The 18,799-nt window shown below is 33.2% G+C and overlaps 1 protein-coding gene across 1 annotated transcript in view; it reads left to right on the top strand.

The window, feature by feature from the left end:
- The window catches only part of LOC145292711 (uncharacterized), a 123,730-nt gene extending 105,483 nt beyond the window's left edge, over positions 1–18,247 (top strand). Inside the window, exons 16-18 of the mRNA XM_080138748.1 lie at positions 403–482; positions 10,968–11,054; positions 17,670–18,247. Of these exons, the coding sequence (XP_079994874.1) occupies positions 403–482; positions 10,968–11,054; positions 17,670–17,843 (341 nt within the window). The 3' untranslated portion in view covers positions 17,844–18,247. The remainder of the gene's footprint in view (positions 1–402; positions 483–10,967; positions 11,055–17,669) is intronic.
- Positions 18,248–18,799: the final 552 nt, after the last annotated feature.

The following is an 18,799-nucleotide window of genomic DNA, read 5'->3' as shown; positions in this document are numbered from 1 at the left end:
CATTCATCAGAATGTAGTTTTTTACAGAGAAGGTCAACATCTCCATTATATTTTCAATTGGGGTTCAAGTGTGTTCCTTCAGTGAAGTATCAGAATCTTATCCCGTATCACAATCAATCTCATCAGTAGACATTTTCGTGGACAGACTCATTATATTTAGATTCAAGAAAAATGTGACTTCGAAAACAGAAAAGAAGCTATCACGGGTCCTCAGACAGATCAAGGAACTAATACCACCTGCAAAATAAAGACAACTAGTTCGGCATTACAGCAAGCAACCACACACGTATGGTTTGCCCGATTCATAAAGACGGTATTTCGTCAGGCCCATTGTCGGCCGCCGCGGTTCCTTATGCCATCAATTGATTCCATTCCTGGTAGACATAATAACCCCACTCATAGGCAAATTTCCATCGTACATCAAAAATTCAGCTCACTTTGATGAAATAATCAGTAATGTTCCCATTCATTCCAACCGAAAGGTGAGTAGATTCAATAAAAATAAAAAAATACAACTGTGAATTACGAAGGCATGCTACTCCCGTGGATTAAATGAAAGGTTTCGTTCGAAATGCCATATAGATTCCCGAGATGGACTGAAAGATTCCTGAGTTCGACAAGATACGCATGAAGAAAGTTGGACGTTATATCGACCGAAACATTGTGAAAAATAATACTCAAGATGAAAACAGTAGTCTTAAAGAAAATTTCAATCAATTTTTTAAATTCATTGCAAAAAACAAAAACGTAAAAGATTCATTAGTATTAAATTAAAAAAAAATGCTTGAAAATAGAATTTGATTTTAACAACACGAATAAACATTTGCTAAAACTGTTTGAACAGTTTTGAGTACGTAATTTTGTTAAAAACATCTGAATAAATGTAACTTTATAAGATAATTTTTATTTCGAAGGGATACGGTGCTGATGCGGAAGTTTATCGGATCTATTTCATCATGTGAAATAATCTTTCATGTGAATACAAATATTCTAAATATTAGTTTTAGATGTTATAATGTCTTTTAGTCTTGAACCCAGGTTCGTCTTCAATATTACAAACACTTCACATAAAGATTACGAGTCATTTTTATAAATCGATTTATCAACAGAAATAACCGTCGCCATATAAGCAGAGAGAGAGAGAGAGAGAGAGAGAGAGAGAGAGAGAGAGAGAGAGAGAGAGAGAGAGACAGACAGACAGACAGACAGACAGACAGAGAGACGGAGAGAGAGAGAGAGAGAGAGCGAACACTTAATGCGACAAATTAATTGGGTTCGTGCGTGGGAGAGATAGAGGTGGGTTATCATTTTAAACGACAGGTTAACTGGGTGCGTGCGCGCGAGAGAGGGAGAGAGGGCAAGAGAGAGAGAGAGAGAGAGAGAGAGAGAGAGAGAGAAATAAAATATGAGACGGCTTTTTCTGCAAAAATGAAGTTGTATCTTGTGTTAGTTTACTCTCAATTGGGAAAAGATGATGAGTGTTCCCATGAAAGAGACGGAATTCTCTTTCCCCCGGAAACTACATTATTTCATCAACTTCCGTGTTTTTTTCTAAGGTAGGTATCTGAACTTTCACCTGTCAATCATTCTCTCCATTAAAACTTTCAGCCCTCGTTATGTAACAAAGAGGGAACGACCGGCAACATCTGAATAAAGCAAGTCAAATAATCGCAACTTTCTGATTTATCTTTGCTCGGTTTCATTCATCATTTTTATGATAAGCTTCAGAGGTTTATCAAGGAAACGTCAACTGATGCTATTGTCATGGATAAAACTAATAGGATATTTCGACTACAAGGGTCGTTATCTGTGATTAATGATGTGGCCTTCAACAAGTGCTGGACGTCTGTACAAATGTCCATATTAATGGATATGAGGAGCACAAACGGACATCGCCTACTCTGACGATAATAAGTGTAAGATTCTTAAACACACTTATTTGAGAACCTTTTGCGACTAGGAAGTAGCCAGACTAATGTGTTGATTGATTGGTGTGTTTTACGGCATATCAACACCTTTAGGTCATTTTATGCCGTAACGACACGTGTGTTTCCTATATTTCGTTATGTGTTCGTGTCTTTAACTGATGGTTTACTAATTTCATTGCGTCTTAATTTAGCTATAACTTTCGGATAAAAAAGGAAATAAAAGAAAGGAATAAAGCAAAAAAAAAAAAAAAAAAATAAGAAAGAAAAAAGATGGTAAGAAACAAAGGGGAGAAGGAAATAAGAAAGAAAGTAAGGAGAAAAAATAAAAAGAAAGAAAGAAATGAAAAAAAGAAAATAAGGGAATAAAGGAATTAATGAAAAAAAAAGAAACAAGGAAGTATGGAGTAAAAGAAGAAAATAAGAAAAAAGTAAGAAACGAAGCATGAAGAAAGAATTAAAAAAAAATTCGAGAAAGAAAGAAAGAAAATTATAAAACACAGGAGAAAAGAAAACAAGAAAGCGATAAATGAATAAAGAAAATAAGAAAGAAAGAAAGAAAATAATAAAACACAAGAAAAAAGAAAACAAGAAAGCAATAAATAAATAAAGAATATAAGAAAGAAAGGAAGAAAGAAAGAAAGAAAGGAAGAAAAAGTAGAGAAAATAAGGCATAAAGGAAGTAAGGAAGAAAATAAGTAAAAAAAGAACTTATGAAGATACGAAGAAAAAAAGGAAAGGAATATAAAAAAAAGACAAACAGAAGGAAAGGAAAACGAAAAGAGAAAATAAAATAGAAAGAAAATAAAAAGAAAGTTACTAATCAATATTATTAAATATGAAAATCATTCATTTAATAACAATTCATATGATTCCGCTAAACCAACATACAAAATAGAAACAGATAAACACACGTAATTAATAGTATAAAATTATAATTAAATAATACTTATATAAAATTTTAATAAAAGTCCTAAAGACTCAAGATAAAGAGTTCTCTATCAACATGGAACTTCCCTACCCCAAGGAACAGCTTGACCTAAAACAAGCCGATGATCGCTTCCATTCGTCCCATTTTTTCGGGTTGACTTCATTTTTGAGCGTGTGAAATGCTGAGAAGTTAGGACAGACTCTAAGGGTTTTTCGTAAACAATAACAGCCTTTCGTATCAATAAACAATGATACATCTACAGAATCATATATGTATCGAGACACAGGACTGGCTATGTTTGATCTGGCAGAACGGTGGTTCATTAAAATTGTGGGGTCTGTGTTCGCGCCTGGTCCACAAAGTATGGAAATAAAAAATTTAAAAATTAAAAAAAAAAACGTTTACAAGTGTTTTTGATATAGATGTACATAATAATACTTTGCTAAGTATGTTTTAACTTAAATAGGGATGGTATAATAAAATTGTAGTGTCTGCGTTCGCGCCTGGCCTCCGTATAACGGAAATAGGCACACATTTTAATAAAGACTTTTCATATCTATCTGTGTAAGTATACTTTGATAATTATGTTTCAGTTTGAAGAAATGTAGTATAATAAAATTATAGGGTGTTCGTTTGCACCTGACCTCCATAGAATGGAGTTTAACAAGTTTTTTAACAAAGTTTAACAAGTTTTTTTTTTTAATATAGATCCACAGAATATTGTGATAAGTGTTTCCGTGTGAACAGGTATGATATAATAAATTATGGGGTTTATCTATTTTATTTTTACTTTCATCATATTTTGCTTTGGTTTTGATGCCCCCAAATTCGAAGCTATCTCTTTACAACCCTTCCTTTTCATAACCTATCACACTTCCATAAATCAGAGTCCATGTTCTGTAGGCTGTTTTTGAACCCGGTCAACGACGGGTACTTTTGCTAGTATATATATACATATATATATATATATATATATATATATATATATATATATATATATATATATATATATATACAGAATGGTACGATCAAATTGGCGGCATAGAAAAGACGATGTGATTCCATTTCCATTTAATGAAAACCGGTTTTCTTTTTTGTTGTTGCGGACTATCAACTAGTAAGCCAGTTGTGTAGAAATCCCAAGAGCGATAGGACCTTCTATCATATCTGAAAGAAGATGCGCCGCTGTACAACTTATGCTCTCTACCGATCCAAGTTATGAAAACGGGACCATTTCCAGCCCTCTCAAAAATGCAAATCCGGACGGTTGAACGCTTGAAGGCACAGCTCAACGAAGTTTCCGGCTTCGCTTATGGTCTTTGGTGTGATTTCATGTGAGGGCCACACCAGGCCACCTCACATCTTCGAAGTCGGCTTGAAAGTCAACACCAAAGTGTATCTGGATCTGCTGAAGGGTGTGGTGATCCCCTGGTGCAATCACATGGCCACTGGCAGATCTTGTATGTGGCAGCAGGACTCGGCGCCAGACCACGTCAAAAGAGACCCAGGCTTCAGAAGCTCTATGACTTTGTACCCTTCTCTCAATGGCTCCCCTCTTCCCGTGACCTGAACCCACTGGATTAATTCGTTTGACCATACGTCGAGAAAATCACCAACTTCACCTCCAACAACTCCAAAGCCAACCTGATCGTCGCCAATCCGCCGAGCTCCTGCCGTCGCTTGTGGAAAGGGCATGCTCTCAGTTCGAGGCCCGTATCGAGTAGGTGACTGAAGATGAAGGCAACTGTATTGAATAGGTGTCAGCTCTACTACATAACTAAGTTAGCAGAATTGATTTTTTCATTAAAATTTCTTAAATAAAGCTGTAGTGTTTTCTTTAGGGCAACAATTTTATCGTTCTACACTATATATATATATATATATATATATATATATATATATATATATATATATTAGCCTTTCTATAATTATCGAACCGAACAAAAAACTTCAAATTTTCTAGTCATTACACAAAATCTTAACACCGAAACGTATAGGCCCTATCCTAAATCCAACCTTACGCTTTTATACGTCCATAAATCTTCTAACCACCCCAACCTAATTATAAAATCTATAGTACCATCTGTCTCTAGAAGAATTTCTGCTCTTTCTGCTGATAAAAAACTTTTAATCAAAATGCCGCTTTCTTCAATAATGCCTTATGAACTCAGAACACATGGAAAAGATTAAATGCAACCATCATGTTCCTTCTGCTGGCCGCCTTAAATCTTTAATCACAAACAATATGACTCGCAAGAAACCAGTTCAAAAAACAAAACCTTCCACTATCAATAGCAATGAACCAGTCTACATATATAATCCAAACCAAAATACTAATCGTAATACCGCTAACCTATCAAGTCGCATCAGGAGAAAGAAAAATATTTGGTTTAATCCTCCATTTAGCTTAAATATCAAAACTAATATACCTAAGAAATTCTTCAACATTGTACAAAACTCTTTCAAATACCCACACAGATATAGTTCTATTTTCAATAAAAAAAACTCAATAAGTATTTCTCATTCAACTATGCCTAATTTTGCACAAAGAATCCTAACATCTAATAACAAAAAAAATTAAATCAGATAAAAAAATCCCTTTCCTAATTAACCCCTAAACTAACTGTAATTGTAATAACAAACATCTTTGCCGACTCAATAATGATTGCATCCATAAAGATATTATATATTCATGCACAATTACAGAGCTCCCACGCAATCCTCCCATAACAGACACTAATATTTTGTTTTCAAGTTTTCCTTCTTCCCATCTGATATAGTTACTAATCCAATATACCACCCAAGCATCCCCTCCATCTACAATCATACAACTAGCAATAATAATTATAATGATAATAATGATGATAATAATAATAATAATAATAATAATAATAATAATAATAATAATAATAATATTTCTCCTAACAGCCATCCTAACACTAACAATTCTCATTATCCCCTCCAAAACAGTCCTCGTACAATAATTGTCCCGCCCTTTGTTCAATACAGTGAATAAAATTCAAATTATTTCCCTAAGACAAATCAGCAAATTAATATTAATTTCAGACCTCGAGCCTTTAAAAAAGTACATACATATATCGGCGCTACTTTAACATAAATTAAGAAAAGAATATCAAACCACATTTCTTCTTTTAACAACCATAATTCTAATAATAACCAAAGGACTTCTCTAACCACTTTAATTAAGAAACTTCATTCTAACAATACTCTCTTTTCAATCAAATGGACTATCATAAAAAAGTTAAATCTTATATTTCAGGCTCCAAGTCATCTCGCCTTTGCACAACCGAAGCTATAACTATAATTACTTCCCCTCAAAGTAACAATATAATAAACTCTACAAACGAACTTATTTCTTTCTGTAAACATAAGTCCAAATTCAATTATTGTAAATTTGACATTACATAGCTATTAATTTAACCTTTCAGATATATATATTTTTCTATAACATTATCGTTTTTTCTACATACTTTCTTAATACTTTATAACTTAATAATTTGTTATTTTAACTCTTTATTTATTCTTTGTTTGGCCGGTTTTTAATCTGCAATTTCCTTTTTAGTGTTAAAATATTCCTATCCATCAAATATATCATTCTACCTACACATTCATATCTTGCATGTATATTTACTTATATTTTACTATATGCATTTACTTACTTGCTTTGTCCTGAATTTGCAGATACCGGAATCCTCTCTGCTTTAATTTTTAAAAACTCTTTATTTACTTATTTATTCATCTATTTACTTATATGTATGTATGCATGCGTGTGTGTGTGTGTGTGTTTGTTGTATACACATACACACATATATATATGTGTGTGTGTGTGTAATTGTATGTATGCATGTATGTATTATGTATATGCATATGTATGTAATTTTATTTTTCTTCTCATTTCATTTGGTGTTTTTTAATAACTCCTGCTGATAATTTAATTTTTAATTAACAACTTGTACATTTCAGTTGACCCCTTTTTTGCTCTTAATTTTAGCGCCTTTCAACGTCGTCTTGTCCGGGTCATTTTGACATTGGATTTTCTATTTTAAAATTAATTCGATCACCATTCAGTTTTTTTTCTTCACTCATTTTTCTTAATTTATGTTTTCCTTGGCAGTCGAGTTTTAAATTTCTTCCATTTTTGACGCACATCTTATCTTTCTTTTAATATCATTGGAATTCATTCCTTTTTCTTTGTACGTATTTGTGAATTATTCCACGGAATTCTGCCTTTTGGATTATTTTGGAACGTCTTCCAATTACGCGATTCCCTTGGATTTTATTGTGCAAATGGAAATTTAACTAACTTTCTTGGATTTTGCATTTTTGGATTTTACCGTCATTGGATACTTTACCCTTCACCAGACTATCTATTCACGTGAAATCACTTTTTTCTTCACCATATTCCCTCTGCTTTACGTTTTGTTATCAAGTGATCTGTGACTTACTTGTAGTTTCATCAAATACTTTTGCAAACAAAATCCGATCCCACATTTTGCTAAATCCTACCCTCTGATGAGAAGGAAAGCATTTCTTCGAAACTCCGCTTATTAAGGACTATGTACTTATTTAGTGTTTCCTTTTCAAATTAATTATGTTTTTACTCTTTTTCAAAGTGTTTTTAATATATTTTATTAACTACTTGCTTTATATATATATATATATATATATATATATATATATATATATATATATATATATATATAGTAATTTATAAAATATATATCGCGATTTCATCCACTATAGGATTCGTCAGGCTTATGCATAAGCCTGACGAATCGTATAGTGGATGAAACGCCGAATATTCAGTGTAGCTTAATCGCCATATATATTTTATAAATTACTAACTAGCTCTACCTACCTATTGAGCACTTTTGAAGTAAATACTTCAAGTTTACACATAAATCTATACTTTCGTATAGTAACTTTATGTAAGTAAATGAAGTAGTTATATATATATATATATATATATATATATATTGAAGCGCAAAAATTAGGAACTTGTGATTTCTGAAAAATCTACAATAATGTAATGAATAATGGGGTTGTTTGCACAACAACAGAGAAAGCTAATACGCTTGACCGTCATTTTGTCTGAAACTCTACATTAGACTCAGCAAGCCATTCCCTCCCTAATTTTTCTCTGCAGACAAAAACCACGCTAGATGATTTGAAGATCACGCCTTCCCAAGTACATGATATTATAAAAAACTTTTGACACTTCAAAAGCATGTGGACCTGACCTCATCCCGGTTGTGTTATAAAAAGATGCTTTGCTGACGTCGCTCCTATTTTCTCTTAACTCTTTAAAAAACGCCTTAACGAATCTTGCTTTTCTGGCTGCTGGAAAACTGCTTATGTGATACCAGTTTACAAAAACTCTGGCGAAAGAACTGACCCATTAAATTATCGCCCAATTAGCCTCCTCCCTCTTTTCGGCAAATATTTGAGTCCTTAATTAATCAAGCTCTAGTCCAGCACGTTACAGCTGCTAAACTTCTGTCAGACCATCAATATGGCTTTAGGCAAGCCCTTTCTACTGCGGATATTCTAACTGTAATCTCTGAACGTTTATACCAAGCACTGGATAAGGCAGGGAAGATAAATATATCTAAGGCTTTTGACAGGGTATGGCACGATGGTCTTCTCATGAAAATAAAATCCTATGGTATTACTGGACGAATGCTTAGCATAATTAGATCCTTCTTAAATGAAAGAAGAATCTAGGTTGTCCTCGATGGGCGTACGTCCAAAAAATTTGATATAAATGCGGGTATGCCTCAGGGATCGATTCTTGGACCTTTGTTATTTCTGATATTCATGAATGATTACCTGATAAAATTGTCTCTGAAATGGGTAAGTTTGCTGATGACACCACGCCCTATAGCAGGCACGTGAGGGAAAACTAATGAGCACATATCTAAGGTAATGGCCGAACCCCTAGAGGAAGATCTTTAGTCCTTAGTGGAATGGGGTAAAAAATGGATGGTAACGTTCAACGCTGCCAAGACAAAGCTCCTTTCTTTTTAATAATTACATGAAACCTTATAAAACACCAATAAGTATGGCTAGAGATACTTTACCTGAGAGCACTTCGTTCAAGCTCCTTGGCTTAACGTTCACAGAAAACATGAGTTGGAAGAGATACATCGAGATTATTGCTAAGACTACTGCAAAGAAGGTGGACTCTCTCTATCGTGCTAGAAAGTTACTTACGCCTGAAAGTATCCTGTACCTCTACAAAGCAACCATTCGGCCATGTATGGAGCACCGCTGTCACATTTGGGCCGGTGCATCTGTTCCTAGTCTCTCGCTCCTAGACAGGGTCCAAAAGAGAGTCGCCAACCTAATAGGCCCCGAACTGTCATCTAAGCTTCATCCCCTGTCTCATCAACGAAATTTTGCATCCGTCTGCCTGTTTTACAAGTATTTTAATGGTGGATGCTCTGAAGAACTACAAGCCCTTGTACCCGACGACGAAAATACCCCAGACAAATCTGACAAGCAGCGATTCCCACCCCTATACAGTTGAGATCCCTAGATGTAAGAAAGCCTTTTACTCTAATAATTTCTTACTAATACACATTAACAAAACAAATTCCCATGTGCATGCACACACGCACGTCACCATGCTTATCCTATCCCCACACATATTAACGCACGCGCCGCCAGCCAAAACCACTATGATTACTTAATTGTTTTTACACATTTATTGTGGGTCAGGAAGAAAGACACAACTACGAAACGAAAGATATTGAAAAGAAGAACAAATGCAAGAAATGATTACACGTAAGTCTGACTGCTTAGTGTGCATTACTTGCGCATAGCTTCGAGAGAATATTCTTTCGGTTTTAATAGCAAGCGAAAGACTATTATTTTCCGTACGGTGGACACGACAACAACACTAAATAATTACTCTTTGAACTTTCATGAGCTACACTTTATTTTGTACTGTCTTTATGAGTTGTCAGTATATAAACCCCGTGTACCACCACCGACAGTTCGCTACCCCAACGTTGTGTGCCGTGGATTTTTCCTTCCTCTTATAGTCTTCCATCGCTCTAGTTCTAGCCGTGTCGCCGTCTTGTCCACGCTATCGATTGTCGATAGGAGGCACACTGGTCCACAAGTATAATAAAATATAGCAAACACAGGAATAAAAGTACAACGCAGACTCTGACGCTTTACATTTACGGTTGGACTATGGGTGTCTGTCTCGCTATCAACTCTCTACTCGCTTGTCTTCATGTATGTTCTGTCGAGGCCGCGTCAGTCAGTTGCCGTCAATTCGTCTCGATTTTCCAAACCTTTTCCGACCTGGCCCAAGCCACTATTTGCTTCAACTCCCTCCAGCCCTGGACTGCTGTAAACGTCCAACTAAACTTTAACTGTCGTCAGTCAATCATTTCTACTCACAGACATTCCCCAATATCATAAAACTAAATATATTGCTATCCCTTGTTCAGTCCCGTCATTTGACACACCCTTACCGACAATCTCAGGTCAAGTCTTCATTTTCTTTTGTCACCTATCTTTTTGTATTTTTCTAACATTTAAGAATTTGACAAATAAAATCAATCATTTTGTACTAGCAAGGCTACTCGGCGGAAAAAGTATAATATATTTTTATTAAAAGTTCTCTATCTTTTCTTCTCCACTTTCTCTTGTTTCCTCCTCCCTCTCTCCACCAGTTTTTCTTCTCCACCCATCCCGTTCTTTTCACACAGACAATTTCTAAGGGAATTAATTCCTTGATTTAAGTAAATCATAGTTCTCCCCTTTAGCTAGTACATAATCTGGCTGTAAAACTGGCCACCCTTAACGTAATCTGCGCCATTATAGAGTCAAAGAATAAATAATTTTCCTAAATTTTAGAGATCATTCATCTATGGCGACGTCGTTCAAGAAAATACCAATTTTGTTGATATTCGTTTTGTTGTGTGTTTTTTTAAATTCTTTTTGGAACTACAAACATACACACATACACACATACAACTACCTTTTATATAATAGATTGTTAAAATATTGTTTTTCATTCTGTTTATAATATACTATTCCAGCGTGTGTTCATTTTTGATATTTTTGCATTTTAGGATCCACAAACTGCGTATGCCCTACAACAGCATCAAACGGTTCTTCCTGTTCAGAAAGTTCGCATGGAAACAATGTTTACTCCACAGGTATGCATTTGTTTTTAAAACTATGTGTGGTTAAAAGTATAACAAAATTAGAGAATTAAATGGGGACAAAAAGATAAATTTATATATAGTCCTGAACTAATATATGAAATAAACAAAAGACAAAAACAAAAATACATTTTTAATTAAGCTGACGATGAAGCCAGAAAAGCTAATGACGGAGAGATAGATGAGGGTATTAGAGAAGGCCGGCGCATGCTGAGTAGTTTAATTATAATCTCAAAAATTTATATCTTTGGTCACAGAAATATTTTAATTAATATTAATACACATTACCTAAAAGTATTTGTTTTAAACTCCTCGGCCTAAACGAACATGAGTTGGAACAGATACATTGAGAGTATTGCCAAGGCCGCTGCGAAGAAGGTGGACTCTCTCTACAGTGCTAGAAAGCTATTTACGCCTGAAAGTATCTTGTACCTCTATAAGACCACTATTTGTCCATGTATGGAGCATTGTTGCAACATTTGGGCTGGTGCATTTGCTACTATTCTCTCACTCCTATACAGAGTTCAAAAGAGAGTCGCCAACATGATAGGTCCTGAACTGTCATCTAAGTTTCGGCCTCTATCCCATCGACAAAATGTTGCATCCCTCTGCCTGTTCTACAAGTAGTTTTATGGTGAATGCTCTGACGAACCACAGCCACCTTTATCCCCTCGGCGTAAATACCCCAGACAAATCCGACAAGCAGTTAAATCCCACCCCTACACATTAGAGATCCCTAAGTGTAACAAAGCATCCTACTCCAATAGTTTCTTCCCCAGAACTGCTAGACTTTGGGACTCCCTTCCGGAATTCTACTTTTCCTACTGTACTGACATGCAAAAGTTCAAGTGTAATGTAAACAGACATCTTGCTGCTCATCTCCCTTCATAATATCCCTGCAACTTATGTCCCAGATAGTAGCCCCTACTTCAAAGAGGCACCGTGCCTTGTTTGGAGTGAAAATTGAAATAAGTGACCATTTGGCAGAAAATTTAAAAGAGGATTCTTTCGACGATTTATAATACTGGAATCATACTGGAGCTGAAGTTGAACTCATTACGTTGACAAATCAAACGTATAATTGCCGAGTTAGCGTAAAAATCTCTTGTATATACTGAGTACCACTCAGTATTCTTTCTCTCTCTCTCTCTCTCTCTCTCTCTCTCTATATATATATATATATATATATATATATATGTATATATATATATATTGTTACGACGTATCCCAGTCCTATTGGGGACGGTAGAGGTGGGTGACGTAACGAAATATATAGAAAAATAAAGTTTCCCAGGTTCCTTGATAATGCGTTGTTATGGGAATGGGACAACCATCCCGAAGACAACAATAAAATGAAATATACTGGACAACGAAATCACATAAGAAATAACGAGGACAAGTATCGTCGAAAAATAACAAACTTTTATTTATATAAAAATAAAATAAAAATCAATTCAAGTAAAGAAAATTAAATATGCCTAACTAAATGAAATGATTTAATGATTCAAATTCTACCGAGAGAAAAATATATCAACAGTCAATGGTCACATAAAACAAGAAATCGTCTGCTTAATTAGATACAGGTTCTAGGGTAAGAGAGAGATGTTGGAGAAATTAAAGTTTTGGTTGAAAAACTCACTTAATGTCCTTTGAAATGCGACCTTTCTTTTGTCTCCTTTTTTTATATATTTCTTTCCTGTAAATTGTTTATATTTGATTACGCGCGCGCAGGTTTATTTTCATATTTTTGTCCTTCGGATGATTTATTTTTCATTACGCGCGTGCGTGTTAATTGCTCCAAGTATTTGTTTCCGAAGCTCATCGAAGCCCTTGATTTATAGTAAAAGTTTCACTGCTCCATGGATCCTTCCTTCGCTGGGTTCATTCTTTTGTTCAGTCAATATTCTAACTTGGACCGCTGACTAAAACAGATCTTCATCGTCGCCGCCAACATCGGCTGGTGTCGTTGATATTTACCTCCGCGACGCCGCTACCACGCTGTCGTCGCCTTTCGCCGGCTTCGTCGGCTTCGCTGGCTTCGCTGGCTTCGCTGGCTTCGCTGGCTTCGCCACCCCGACCTTCGCTGACTTACGTCTTGTCGCTTTGAAGCGCGAAGCTCCACTGACTATTGACAACTTTTTTCAGTCCCCCCCCTCTCTCTCTCTCTCTCTCTCTCTCTCTCTCTCTCTCTACGGTCTATCCTTCTCTATACAGTTTATCTATCTATATACGGTTTAGTTCTCTCTATCTTTTCCCTCTCCTCTCTTTCTCGTCTATGAGCTTTCTTTTCTCTTTCCTCTTCCACCCTTCGTTCACAGTATCTCTGTCTCTTCCTTCTCCTCTTGCTCGCAGGCCTCCTCCTCCCCTTTTTTTCTGTTTTGTTTACAAAATGTAAACGAGCAGACGAGAATGGGTCTTTTTGGCCCCCAAAAATGATACAGTAAATAAAATATACTGAAAATATATCTCCTCTCGGCTAAAAATCAATAAAATAATTTATTATACATTTTAATAAATGTATCACAATATATATTGGTATATTTAGGCAGCATTTTTTCATTCAAGCAAATATTATTAAATGCAACAGAGACACTTTGCTTTATGATTCTTTTTTTTTTTTAATTTTTCGATTTTCCGTATAATCCTTTTTTTGTATTAAAATCAAAAATATTAATTAAAGTTCCATAATTGTTGCTGTCACGAGCGCTTTCGATTCGCTCACGGATCATCATCAGGTGTTGAAGTAAAAGTGGGAGCGAGAATGAGAATTAAAAATGAAAACTAAAATATACGCTAAACATAAGTAATACTAGTAAACAGTATTAGTGCTATATATAAAAATTTAATAAAAGAACATAACTGTCACCCTCCAAACTTGGAAAGGTCGTCGTTGACAACATAAAAATTATACAACATGAAAATAATATTAAAAAATAAAAATTCTTGAAGCGTCATATATTAGAACCATTCAACCCACTATAAATGATATTGCATTCGAGAAAAGCAGGAACGTTCAAAAATTTCTTGCGTAGTTCGTATTGGACGGAGTTTGTTAATGGTGTCCACGAACTTGCTGATGTAAGACAAATTATTTTAGATTTTTTAATATTTTTAAAAATGAAAAAAAAAACCCAAACGTTTAATCTAATCTAAATTCTTTATTATTAACTTCTACATCTATGATTGCCTTACGTTTTAACTCTTACTTATTTGAAATCTCACTTCTATAATTATAACTGTATTTTAATTTTTATTTCCTATTATGTCATTCTAATCATTTGTTGTTATTATTATTATTATTATTATTATTATTATTATTATTATTATTATTATTATTATTAGTCGTATATTCTAGTTTACTTTCTACTAAGTATTTTATATATTCTTATTATTTCCCATTTTTATACGGCCCTGTCGGTGGGGCATTAGAATACGCCGACTGCCCCTCTGCAGAGGGTAAAAGTCCCTCAATGGGGGTCCTGGATATAACCTTAAACTATATCCAGTGGTGAGGCCCCAGCTTGTGGGCTTTGGGGAGTGTGGAGCCACCCTTTAATTACCATTGCTCCCAGGTCCACTCTGACCCGGAGTGGTAGTACCTCTTAGGGTCCCAACTATGGGTTAAATAGAAACCGACGTGAAAACAACAAATATATTCTATTAAAAAAAAATGTTTCTTCAAAATCTTTGGATTCGGCATTAAATAACCCGAAAAGGGTTGATATGCCGTAAAACAAAACCAACCAACCAACCAACCATTTTTATATTTATTATAGATTTATTTTATTAGGTGTTACTATGTGGCTGCTATTTACTGATTTATTCTCCTATACATTCTTACTTTATTGCTTTCTTTATATTATCAATATTATTATGTTTATCTTTACTTATGTTTTCTTTATTTTATTCATTGTCTCATATTTATACTTCGTCTTTTTATAATGTATTATATTTTCTGAACCATCTACTTCTCTAAAGTCACGATCTTTTTGTTATTATTATTATTATTATTATTGTTATTATTATTATTATTGTTATTATTGTTATTATTCTTTTTATTTTTGTTACTATTATTATTATTATTATCATTATTATTATTTTATTATTTATTATCCATTTATACACTTTTTATATATTTTTAATTTATTATATATTGTTTATATTGTTTATGTATTTTTTTTCCTTTTTTTACATGGGGTCACCACTTATCAAGGCCCGAATGCCACTCAGGGATAAGGGTTATTGCGTGTACAGTAATCAATGGGATAGTATTGTAGTAATCATGAGTATTGGGGGTTTTGATAAAGTGTCTTACTTAAGGGGGCGGTTTGTCAGGAGTGTGTTTATGTTGGACTTGAAGACATCCAAGTTGTAGTCAGGTGGGAAACAGGCAAGCCGCAGAAAGTTCCACTGGCGTGCAGTTCTAAGAAAGAAGCTTTGCTCATGGAATCTACGTTCGGATTTAGGCACAGATAAAGAGTGGGGAAAATTATTGACAGTAGTTTCAGCCAGACGGGTGTTTCTCGTGACAGATTGGCGAGGGGGAACGAGGGATTGGAGCTCAGACGAGCACCTGCCATGGAAATAACGATAAAACAAAGTAATGCTCGCAACGTCTCTTCTGTGGGAGAGAGGTTGCAGGGAAGAGAAAAGGGCATCCCCCACTAAACCACAAAGTCTATTTTGTAATATGTCAAGGCAGGATAAGCTGTTTTTAGCAGCACCTGCCCAGATGTGGCAGCAGTACTCCATCCTTGGACGTACTTGGCTTTTTTTTCCATTTTATCTTTTATTTATTTTTTTTTGATCTTCAATTTTCATTACCAGAAATTTTAATTTGTAAATTTTTTAATTTCATTGTGGTTAATATGACTTTAGATTAACAAAACACTGCGTAATTATCGCTGCGTAAGGTCATCTCATGTTTTATTAATTAAATTAGATACATTCTAATTTTTACACTTATATATATATATATATATATATATATATATATATATATATATTTATAATCAGGTTATATATATATATATATATATATATATATATATATATATATATATATATATGCCCATATGTATGTGTGCATATTCGACTGGGTTGCTGACACGTATATAAGTGTGTGTGTGTATGTGTGTGTGTGTTGTGTGTGTGTATGCATGACTGGAGACCCTATGTGCTAATTTGTCTTTGCCCCACCCCACCTTGCACCGACTTCTTTCTTTCTTTCTTTCTTGCTTTCTTGCTTGCTTGCTTGCTTGCTTTCTTGCTTTTTTCTATATGTTTTCTCTATGGTAGACTAAACTTATGTTTTTGACACGTTAACTTCCAACCCTTAATCAGAGATAATGTCAAATGTTTTCACCCCCTCCCATTTCTTGTGTCATTGTAATCATGCTGATGCCTTTTTCCTTCTTCCATCTCTATGTTATTTCCTTTTTCTTTTTCTTGTTCTTTTTGGAAATTTATAGTTTATTATTCGAAAATTTGAAAAAAAAAATCAATTTAATTTTAATAAATAGAAATGTTTATTATAATCAATTTTTCACTTGTCTGGCCTTTTCAACAATCAAATCTTAAATTTTTGATGTCGAGTATTTTCAAACAGTGGATCCCTATTATTATTGTACTCATACGTACGACCAACTGTTATCAGACATTTAAATCTTATTCAGTCTCAGTTTCCAACCGCTGAGGACGCGCAAAGAGTTACCGCCTATACTATGACAGGAAAGAAGAGTTCCTCTGTCTGTATTACCTGAAGAAAAAAAAATTTTACTATTCGAAAATTTGAAAACAATTCAATTTAAATTTGATAAATAGAAATATTTATTTAAATTGATTTTGTACTTGCCTGATCTTTTTTTACTCTTAAATTTATAAGTTTTAATATCGAATATATATATATATATATATATATATATACATATATATATATACATATATATATATGTATAGATAGATATGTATAGATATATATATATATAGATATATATAGATATATATAACTACTTAATTTACTCACGTAAAATTAATATACGAAAATATAGATTTATGCGTAAACTTTAAGTATTTACTTCAAAAGTTCTCAATACGTAGGTAGAGCTAGTTAGTAATTTATAAAATATATATGGCGATTAAGCTACACTGAATATTCCGCGTTTCATCCACTCTAGGGTTCTTCAGGCTTATGCGCCATAAGCCATATATATTTTATAACTTACTATATATATATACATATATATATATATATATATATATATATTATATGTATATTCTGTATAAATATATTTTCTTATAATATATATCAATCCTTATTAAAGAAGCTCAATGTAATTACAGAGCAATATAGAGAATAAATGACAAAAAGTTATATTCCAAAATTCATGATATTGACCATCTTATAAGTTATTCCTTTAATTCAGTTGACTAATACAATTCTTGACAGTATAATTATTATATCCATCACTGAATCTATTATGCCCTTAACTCGTAACTATATATATATATATATATATATATATATATATATATATATATATATATATATATATATATATATATATAACCAGAATACGGTTGTCATTTTGTTTTCTCTTTCCTTTTCAGCGACACTCGTTGGCTGTGTTTGCGGCAGCTTTGTTGTCGGCATGCTGTTTGCTTTCGTCATCGCTTCATTCTACTCCGTTTGTTGTCGAGGAAAACGAAACGACGACTCCAATTCTGATCACTACGGGCTCACAAACATGCCTTATCGGATTCTCGAATAAAAACAATCCATAGTATTTAACGACTAACGTCTGCATATTGCACTAAGGTTGAACGATTATTCTTAATTCCTTAAAGAGGATCCTGATGTTAGTCAAGGCATTCCTTGAAGAGGGTCCCATATGTTAGTCATGGTATTTATGGCGGTAATATTTATATTTATATTTATACATACATATATACATATATATATAGATTCAGTTTCTCGGTGTATATGTCCTTTTCGCATCCATTATTATTATTATTATTATTATTATTATTATTATTATTATTAATATTTATTCATTTTTGTTATTATTATTAATATTATTATTATTATTTATTTTTATTATTATTACTTACCTTATTATTTTACATATACATATATATTCGCATATGCATATATACATATATATATATATGTATGTATGTATATGTGTGTGTTGATATACATATGCATATATTTATATATTATATACATGTACATATATACGTATTTATATGCATATATATATATACATACGTGTTTAAAAACAATAACTATAATATAATATATATATACACAATAGCGTCCAAAACTAAGGGGCAAAAATTTAAAACCTAATATTTGTTAGAAATAACAATTGTGAAAAGCTGAAATTTTGACAGCTGGTAGTCGTTATCATCCATGAAAAGATACTAAAAGTTGAATGATTTGCAAAGGATGGAAATAATTATAACAATTATTTATTTATAAAATAATTATTAATTATTATCATATATATAATAATTAATTGTTATTATATATATTATATATATTTTATATTTTTATTATATATATATATAAATACAAATATGATGTAAACTTTTTCCTTGTTTCTTTGCTTTTTGCAAGTATATATGAATGCTCGATTACAGAAATATCAATCATGTTGCTTAATATTTGAGTGAATTTACATGGCTTAATTTTTATAGATATATGTACATTGCCACTGGCTAATAAATTTTAATAT

The sequence above is a fragment of the Euprymna scolopes genome, chromosome 14, assembly GCF_053919585.1.
Source record: "Euprymna scolopes isolate OS-2025 chromosome 14, ASM5391958v1, whole genome shotgun sequence".
In the NCBI taxonomy this organism is placed as follows: Eukaryota; Metazoa; Mollusca; class Cephalopoda; order Sepiida; family Sepiolidae; genus Euprymna; species Euprymna scolopes.
Note: the sequence above shows the minus strand (reverse complement) of the source record. Positions and strands in the feature narration are given on the sequence as shown.